The following is a 10073-nucleotide window of genomic DNA, read 5'->3' on the forward strand; positions in this document are numbered from 1 at the left end:
CTTCGAGTTTTTGCAAATTATCCCTTTTTTGTCTTTGACAACAGAACATTTATTCCTCGCTACCAATGGATGCTGATGTTGTCATCCTTGTTTATTTTCATGTTTTCTACCAATATATTAGTTGAAGAATTTTGGACTATAATAGTGTAGAAATAGCCAATCACAATTCACCAACGAATAAGATAACGTGGTTATAGACTGTTTTCCTTTTAGATGGAAGGTAAGAGAAGATTGTTGGGATATGAACCTCGAGTACATGGAATGATGGATGCATTGAAGTAAGTTACAAACCAAGTTTATTGTAAAACAGGGGTAGCTATTATAGCAATCAATTCTACAAAAAAATCACGAAACCTTATAAAGTTTTTCATGAAAAATCACGAAACCTTACGAAGTGTTTCATGTAAATAAAGAGTGGTGGGAAAGAAGGGGATGAAAAGGGGAAGGGGGTTGTGGGGAAATTTTCCTTTAGAATTGTTTGTCAGAATATCCTTCCCTTGTCCCTGATTGTAAAACAAGAATGACAACATCCATGAGTTGTGAAGCACAAAAAAATTATGAAATGGAAATATGGACTAAGTATTTCATAACAAAGAAAAGAAAGTTAGCAATGCAAAAACTCGAAGAAAATCATAAAATTCTTAAAAAATAAGGATTATGTCTTTAGAAGCATAAAAAAAATAAATGCCCGCAGGTCATAGGAATCTTCACTGTTAATTCTGTCTGTCTTAAATACCAGCCTAGAAAATCACATTTCCCATATAGGTTTACGGACTGACTGACGGACCAGCAGATAGACAAAGTGGGTTATAGAGTAGCTTCGTTTTTAAAAGGTTTGCTTCAACATAAATAAACAGTTTGACTTTGTTGCAACGTTTGATAATATGCAATCCTATTTATTTTTTTAAGCAAAGCCTTTCTATAATTAGGGTCGTTTCATCGGGTTAGATATTTTCATTAATCTAGACATGTTAGAATTATCCATTTTAAACTTTGCAATTATCCATTTTTAAACTTTGCAACTGTCCTATTCATCTGATTTTGAAATGACGATTCTTAAGACAACAAGGTACAATATTATAATCAAATACTAAAAATGGAAGTAAATGTTCTTCTTGTATCCTTGTATGTTGTAATACTTGTTAAAAGCTAAGCTTTTCTATAACTAGGGTCGGTCTGTCCAACCGTACGTCACAGACAGTTAGCACTTTTCGTTAACTTAGACTTGTTAGAATTGTCCTATCGATTTCAAACTTTATATGATGATGCCTGTAGTAGTTAAATACGATTTAGAAAGCGTAGCAACTCTATAATCGTTACCAGAATGTCCGTTCCGTACGTCTATTTTAAACATGTTGATTTTTAACTTTTTAAACAACAAATTTTGATGTGAAATAATCATCTGATTGATCTGATTTTTTGGAGTACTGATTATTTACAATAAGGTACAATATTATAAACGAAGCATCTCTATAATCACGTCCTAAAAATGTCACTATGTCCTTAAACAGTATTCTGTATTTAAGAAGTTTTGCAACAAAGAGGACTATCCACGAACAAGAGCAAGTGATTCTAAGCATCTTCCAGCATTGACCCATAGTATTTTTTTTAGTTAATATACTAGGTTTATGTTTAATACTTGCTTTATCGACTAAAAAAATTAGGTTTCACCATGGTTTTATATGAAAAAAACTTTGAAATGTTAAGCATTGCTTGGTGCAATATCATCGAATGTTTTGATGAGTTCAAACTGTTGTTTAAAAGCTTTGACACAAAAGTATATCTTTGTGATTAAAAATGCATATTTAGAATAAGGGTTAGTAACATGTAAACAGTTTAATTAATGTACTTTTGCAATTTACAACAGTTGATGCTTTTCTGCAGTGTTATTTTATTTTGTCCTTTGATCTTAACAAAGCATTTCAATTTGATGATATTGCTCTAAAAATTGCTTTACATTTCAAAGTTTTTTTCATATAAAACCATGATGAAACCTATCTTTTTAGTCGATAAAGCAAATATTAAACATAAACCTAGTATATTCACAAAAACAAGGATGACAACATCCATAAAAGCGAAGCACTGAAACGGTAGGACAAACAGACACTGACACTTGTATAGTGTCAGAACTAAATAATCAGAATATAAATGTATATATGTCGAAGCAAAATTGTGGGTAAAATTGTTGAAAAACTGCTTGATACAGAATAATGTTTATGGACATACTTACATTTTTAGGACTTGATTATAGAGTTGCTTCGCTTATAATATTGTACTTTGTTGTCCCAGGAATCAGTATATCAAAAATCAGATAAATCGGATTATTAGATCACATAAAAATTCGTTGTTAAAAAAGTAAAAAAATCAACATGTTTAAAATGGACGTACGGACATTCTGGTAATGATTATAGAGTTGCTACGCTTTCTAAATCGTACCTAACTACTACAGGAATTACCATGCAAAGTTTGAAATCAATAGGACAATTCTAACATGTCTAAATTAGCGAAAAAAGCTATCCGTTACGGACGGACGGACCGACCCTAATTATAGAAAAGCTTCGCTTTTAAAAATACTATGGGTCAATGCTGGAAGATGCTTAGAATCACTTGCTCTGGTTCGTGGATAGTCCTCTTTACGTACAATTTTGTCAAACTTATATATTTATAATTTGCATATTCAGTTATGACACTCTACAAGAGTTAATGTTCGTCTGTCATACCGTTTCAGAGCTTCGCTTTTATGGATGTTGTCATCCTTGTTTAGAAACATATTGGCTGAGTCTGGAGTACGAGGTTTATGGCGAGGATGTTGGCCTAATGTTCAGCGGGCAGCACTTGTTAATTTAGGATAGTGATCAGTTATCTTTATATAAAAGTAACAGGATGTTTATCTGTCTCTGTGTAACGAAGGATCTCGCTAAATGATTATCCGATATTATTTACAGTTAAGCTTCACATGGGAAGGTTTATTAGTACTTTTGTGGGAGGTACTACCACCTTCCCAAGAGAAATCGCTCCTGCAAAAAATGACCCTCCTTCCAAAATAAAAAATTCATTTTTAATTAAATTAAAGGGGTAGTTTCACGAAATGCATTTGAACTTAATTTAGTGAACCGCATATTTTTTCCTAGTTAATGGGTTAAACTACATTTATATAGCATATATTTGAAATAAATTCAATTTTCTACCACGTAGTTTTAAAATATCAAGACTTGAAAATTGTCTTTTTGTGATATATGCAATTTAAAAGACGATTTTCAAGTCTTAATATTTATAAAACTACGTGGTAGAAAATTGAAATTCTTTCAAATATATGCTACATAAATGTAGTTTAACTGTTTAACCAGGAAAAAATATGCGGTTCACTAAATTAAGTTCAAATGCATTTCGTGAAACTACCCCTTTAAAGTTGTGAGTCTTCACCCCCCCCCCCCCCCTCCAATTGTTTACGGTACCCCTAAATGTCTCTAACTTATAAATATTTTAGGATTTTAACTTACTTTTAAAATAGTGTTGTGTATTGATTCACTTATAGTTTGAAATATTTAGTTATATTATATGGAACTTCTTTCAGTATTGAACTGGCGCTTAAAAATCAATTTAGAATTTATAAAAAAAAATATTTTTGTTTTAAAGTGGTATTATGTATAGGTAGCTAGGCGAATTTTATGCAGCTTTAAAAAAAAAAACTTCAAAATGATAAGTGGTCACTATTATAAATAGGTGATCTCTCTACTTATGACAGGAAAATAATTTCACTTTATTATTATCACCTTCTTAGTTTATTTATTAGCAAAGCTTCTCAATAATTCAGTATGTCTGCCAGACCGCTTTGGAGGAAATTTGTTTTTCTTTGCTGATAATGAAGATAGAAAGCTGTAATTTTCAGTGAATATTACTATTCTATATGTACATAGATTGCATTTTTACTTTTTAAATTTTCATTTGCGTAATGTTTACCTAATTATCTTGTTGTATGTATTTTTTTGTGAGTTAAAAAGTGAATTATTCCATTATTACTGAAGTGTAAAGAGGTCTATTTTGGAAAATACAACGCTTGAGGTAATACTTTTTTCATTTAAATTAGGGTTGGGCCGGATACTTTTTTCATCGGTTACCGGATATCCGGCTGATTTCTAATGCCGGATATCCGGTTCCGGCTGAATATCTGGCCAACGTTCGATATCCGGCAAAATATCGGATATCCGGCATTAAAATTTAGCCAGTTATCCGGTATCCGGATAGTTTAAATTTCCGGTATTCGGCCTGATATTGAAAATGGCCGGATATTATAAGATTTCGTGATTTTCTTTGAGTTTTTGCATATTCTCTCTTTTTTTCAGCTCTGTCCGTTTGCTCATTGATGTTGTCATCCTTGTTAAAAAGCGATTTTGAGATATATGTGAAAACAAGGATGAAAACATCCATAAAAGCGAAGCTTTATAGTCAGAAAGAAGGACAAACTAACTCTTGTAGAGTGTCAGGACTAAATTAGCAGAACATTAAATCAAACATACCTTGTTGTCATATGAATCATTATTAAAAAAATCAGATACTACCTTATTATATCATATGAAATGACGTCATTTAGCCTTTTTATTTATAAAAAATTTCCTTTCTTTTATTGTCCCTCAAGATTTTACAGATGCGTTTTCTCATTCTTTGGCTTAAAAAAATTGAAACTTTATTTTATTTATATTAATTTTTAAAACTTAGAGTACATATAACTTATTTTAATTATCGAAGTACAATATTTTAATAGAATTAATCTCTATGACAAATTTAGAACAACATTGCATTACATTTTCTCACGTGAACTAAAAACATGTGATTTATGAATCTGCAATGAAGAGGCAAGAATCTAAAGGGAAAGACCATGGCCGATAAATTAATGTACATCCCTAATGTTGATACACAGAACTACCACTGCCGTAAATCGCAATTAGTGGTAAAAACGTTTGAACACTCAACATTTTGAACCAATCAATCAAAATTTAATAAAATTACCCAGAATTTTTAAGCTAGTAAATAAGGAAACTTTGGGTACCTATGTAATTTTAAAGTCCAATGCCTCGCAAAATATACCTATGCGAAAAAAATCTAAAAACCAAAAATTGGGGGGGGGGGATTTTTGTTTTTTGGATGGTTAGGGGTGTCCCATGCACCCTCCAAGAAATTAGCCTAAAACCACCACAGGGCCAGTATGATTATTCCCTGAAGAGTAGAATCCAATCGGTTCAGATGCTACCAAGATCTTAAGGGACGGACAGACATCATTCTACTTTGTATTATAGATAGGTTAAAGAGAGCTGCGAAGTTATATTCAGAGGCGTACAGAAAGAGGGGTGTATTCAATTCAAACCCCTGCCCAAATCAAGTTCATTGGATTCACCCCGCTTTTATGGATGTTGTCATCCTTCTTTTTGTGTATTGTGTCAAATTCCAATTCACATTGAAGTAAAATAATAATTAATTTTTTAGATAAATTTGCCCTTCTATAGCTCACGTTTTATATTCATTTAAATTTTACAGAACGTCATTGTATTATTTTACATTATTTCAATAGATTTTAAAAGCGAAGCTTTTCTTTAATTAGGGTCGGTCCGTTCGTCCGTCCGTACGTCACAAACGGATAGCTTTTTCGTTAATTTAGGCATGTTAGAATTGTCCTATTGATTTCAAACTTTGCATGGTTATTCCTTTAGTAGTTAGGTACAATTTAGAAAGCGTAGCAACTCTATAATCATTACAAGAATGTCCTTATGTCCATTTTAAACCTGTTGATTTTTAACTTTTTTAACAACAAATTTTTATGTGATATAATTATTCGATTGTGATATAATTATTTGATTGTTCATTTTAAACATGTTGATTTTTTTACCTTTTTAACAACCAATTTTTATGTGATCTAATCATCCGATTGATCTGATTTTTGGTATGTTGATTCCTGGGACAACAAAGTATAATGTTATCATAAGCGAAGCAACTCTATAACCAAGCCCTAAAAATGTAGGTATGTCCATAAACATTTTTCTGTATCAAGCAGTTTTTCAACAAATTTACTTACAATTTTGCTTCGACTCATATACATTTATACTCTGATTATTCAGTTCTGACACTATACAAGTGTTAACTATTTAGTGTATATAACTATAACAAGTGTCCGTTTGTCCTACCGTTTCAGTGCTTCGCTTTTATCGATGTTGTCATCCTTGTTTTTTATACAAAAAAATAAGGTTCCGTAGGAATAAATGATTTAGTACAAGAAAACTTTCATCTCGATTTGCTTCCTATTAGCAAAGTAACACTAAGATATTGGAAAGGTGGTGGATTTGATCCCAATCCCCCTCTCCACTCTATCCATTTAAAAAAAAACAGAAAAATAAGATTCTATAACTATTATCCAATAAATCTGTCAGTGTGATAATTTTACACAACTGCGAATAGGAATTTTTGTAACATTATCCTTGCGGCCTTAGGTTGCCAGCAATCCTTGTTAATTTTATTCATGTACATTTAAGATCTTCAAACATAGCAAGTACTTAAATATCTTTTACTAAATGCAGGGCTTGAACAATTTAATATTATTGGAGGGCCTATTGGTGTTAAGGAGGGATGAATACATCAGCCCCCCCCTCTCCCTCCTAGAACGAACGGTCCTTGGTACAAGCATTATATAGGTTACATATATGATCTTGCAGGTTCCAGGAAATGGGAAGGCTCCTGTCGCCGAAATTGTCTGCTTTTTAAACTAAACTAGATGCTGCGCTCCCAAAATCTAGGGACTATTTTCTTCAAGGCGGTAAAAAGGGGGCATATATGCAGTCTTAAACCATCCCAAGGCTTAAATTTAAAAACAAAATCGCCTAAAACCATTCCAGGACCTATGTTAAGCTTTCCTTTAAAGAAGAACTCAATCAGTTCTGTAGTTATTAGAAATCTTAAGCTGCATACAAGAAAACCTTACTACTTTATGCAAACTAGGGTTGGGCCGGATATCCGGTTTGGCTGGATATCCGGCCATTTTCAATATCCGGCCGGATACCGGTTATTAAAACTATCCGGTTATCCGGCCGGATATCAGGTAATTTGCCGGATATCGAACGTTGGCCAGATATCCGGCCCAACCCTAATGTAAACTAAAAATTATTTTTGTTTCAGGACAACTCATTGACTCACTGTCTTTCCTCAGCCTGTGCAGGGTAAGTAATCTAGTATAGTTATTTCTCGCATCGTATTATAAACAGCTTTCTGCGGATATAAAAAAATATATGATTATGCCAGTTTTTTTAGCCCCGGGATGCCAAAGGCACGCGAGAAAAAAATAGTTTTAATTTCGATGCTATAAATAACTTTTCAGTATAGCTAAGAACCGGTTTTATCCACCAGATATTGGTCGGTTTCGAAGCGATACTGGAAATATATAATATGCAACCATCTACTAATCAATAAATCAATGCATAAATGTCACATAGAATCCGAGTTTTGTCGATTTTTTTTATTGTGCTAATATCAGAATTTTTTTTCAAAATAGACATGTCAAGGGTTACTCATGCCAAATTTCATTACTAAAATAAATTCTATTAAAAATTGATTACGAGTTGGTCTAAGTACCTCCCCCCCCCCCCCCCCCCACCACTACCCATTTATATTTTAAGTAAAAAAAAAATTATTTATGCACCCTAATTGTACAGGAACTCGACAATAAAAGAAGACATTTTTGGCTATATTTTAATTTTGATAGTGTTATTTACTAAGTATATTTGCGATAACTTTTATTTAATGAATATTCCAATTTTTAACCTGTACAAAACGGCCTGCTTAATTGCTTCAAGATCCATGTCAGATCTATATAGGAAATAAATGTCTATAAACGAGCTCAAGTTCTCCAAGGACTATTCGTTGAAAACTCATAGTGCTCCAATAATCCATAATAAACTCTCATTGCCCAGAACGATAAGACCCATTATTTTACTTTATTAAAAACAAATTCATTTTTTTCATTTCATGTTGCTATTTACATTATAATGAAGTATTTAATTTCTAATCATAAAAAAGAAAATTTAAATTTATGATATAATAAATTTAAGAAAACTCTGTTTTAAAAGAATTCGATTGTGGCGACACTTTGTGTGTTCAAATATTGAACTAAAATTGTAATCATATAATAAACCCTTTGGTGATGGTAATGTAAAGAAAAAAATATAATTTAAAAGATCTTTTTAAGATCATTTAAATTATTAAATATTTACTTCCGTTTAAATAGTAATGCCGGGTGAGGAAAATAGATTTATTGAGAAATATATATGCATATAGAAAACTAGCCAATAGGGAGATAGTTATATCGAGCCAACTCTAGTAACTAATAAAAGGATGTTTATTTTTTTCATGCAGTTTTCTGTCTGTCTGTATTTGTGTATCTTTACCATTTTTCATCGGATTTTCAATTTTTCGCAATTCACAATTCATGTCTTTTTGCGTGTAATGGCCATTTTTCACTAAATGATTTAACAATCATAAGTATCTATTTCAAAGGGATAGTTTCACGAAGTGCATTTAAAAAAAAAATAGTGAACTGTAAGTTTTTTCTATTTTAAATAACGTAGTAGTGCATAATATAAAGTTATTGATTAACATTAAAAGATTTGACCAGGGATTTTCCTTAAAAAATGAGTTTTTCATTTTTATTTTCAACTTCGTTGCATGTTATATATGGCAAAAACTTTTTTTGTCATAAATACAACTTTAGAAAGCATTTACTAGTTAAAAGAACTTCAAACTTTTCATAAAAAAAAATACACATAACAACAAAGAATGACCAATAAAATATTTAATATAGTACTTAGAGTAGTGATCTTTTTATATGTCTTAGTAGAATATATTAGGCATTGGATAGATATGATTGTAATAAAGAATTTTAACATTGACCTGACCGAATTTTTTTTATTTGACAATATCTAAAAAAGTTTGTGATTTGCAACATAAATTACATGAGAATGGTCTTTTTATATGTATATATATATGTTGTATGGTTAGTTGGTATTTCCGCGTGAGATAATGTGTATATTGTAAGTAAACCGGACGGTTTTCTTTATTTTTTTTAAAAGAATCTATTAGAAAACCTGCACTATAATGAACCGGACGTTATTTTTTATGTTTTTTAAGTAACTTGTCTCAAGGGGAACCCCTGTTCAATTTTTTTAACTCTTGTGAAATATGTGGAAAAAGATTCTCTTAAATTGGTGTTTTGGCTATACATATTTGGTAAAAAATAGACCATTCTCATGTAATTTATGTGGCAAATCACTTTAACTTTTTTAGATATTGTCAAATAAAAAAAGTTTGGTCTGGTCAATGTTAAAAATTCTTTAACAGTTAATCATATCTATCCAATGCCTAATATATTCTACTAAGACATATAAAAGTTCACTACTCTAAGAACCTTAACTCTTTAAATACACTTTGTAGAACTATCCCTTTGAAATATTGTTTTTAAACAAAACAATCGAATTACAATAAAAATAAGATAATAATGTGAGTGTAAAATGAAACTTGTTAAATTATTTTAAAAACCTTTTTAACACAAAATATTAACAAAATTATATGATATGACATATTAACTAGAATTAAACTTAATATTTTGAATAACTAAGTAATCGTCCGTTTTAAGACAAACGACGGACAGACAGACAAGATCAAATTACAGAAATTTTGTACAATAAATAACATTCATGATTTTTATCAAGTTAATAGATAAATGATTTTTCTATGGCTCAAAAGAATTCAATTAGTTGTATTAGTTCAATTTTGTATGGATTATCTATTGTTTTATTCTAATATAGCGGTTTCGCCCCTGGCCTCTAGGGGCTTTGCCCCAAGAGGTTTGATCAAACTGATTTTTCGTGTTTTAGATTTTTAAGAAAATAAAAAAAAAATTGGGGGGAGGGATTTTTTTTGTGGGGGGGGGATAGTCGACCCCACTATTTTAATTTTAGTTTTAAAAAGAAAAAAAATTTGGGGTGGGGTTTTTTTCATTTTTTGGGGGGGTTAGGAGTGTCCCACCCTCCAAGAAA

At 31.2% G+C, this 10073-nt stretch overlaps 1 protein-coding gene across 3 annotated transcripts in view; it reads left to right on the forward strand.

The window, feature by feature from the left end:
• The window catches only part of LOC145333872 (mitochondrial uncoupling protein 4-like), a 103821-nt gene that overhangs the window by 16124 nt on the left and 77624 nt on the right, over positions 1 to 10073 (forward strand). For all 3 annotated transcript variants that reach the window (XR_013884628.1, XR_013884629.1, XM_080179133.1), the window contains exons 8-12: positions 214 to 278; positions 2765 to 2844; positions 3721 to 3743; positions 4024 to 4062; positions 7162 to 7202. Coding sequence is in view for 1 of the 3 variants with exons in the window: in XM_080179133.1 (XP_080035259.1) it covers positions 214 to 278; positions 2765 to 2844; positions 3721 to 3743; positions 4024 to 4062; positions 7162 to 7202 (248 nt within the window). In the remaining 2 variants the exon portion in view is untranslated. The remainder of the gene's footprint in view (positions 1 to 213; positions 279 to 2764; positions 2845 to 3720; positions 3744 to 4023; positions 4063 to 7161; positions 7203 to 10073) is intronic.

The sequence above is a fragment of the Acartia tonsa genome, chromosome 12, assembly GCF_053477335.1.
Source record: "Acartia tonsa isolate MP-2025a chromosome 12, ASM5347733v1, whole genome shotgun sequence".
Classification (NCBI taxonomy): Eukaryota; Metazoa; Arthropoda; class Copepoda; order Calanoida; family Acartiidae; genus Acartia; species Acartia tonsa.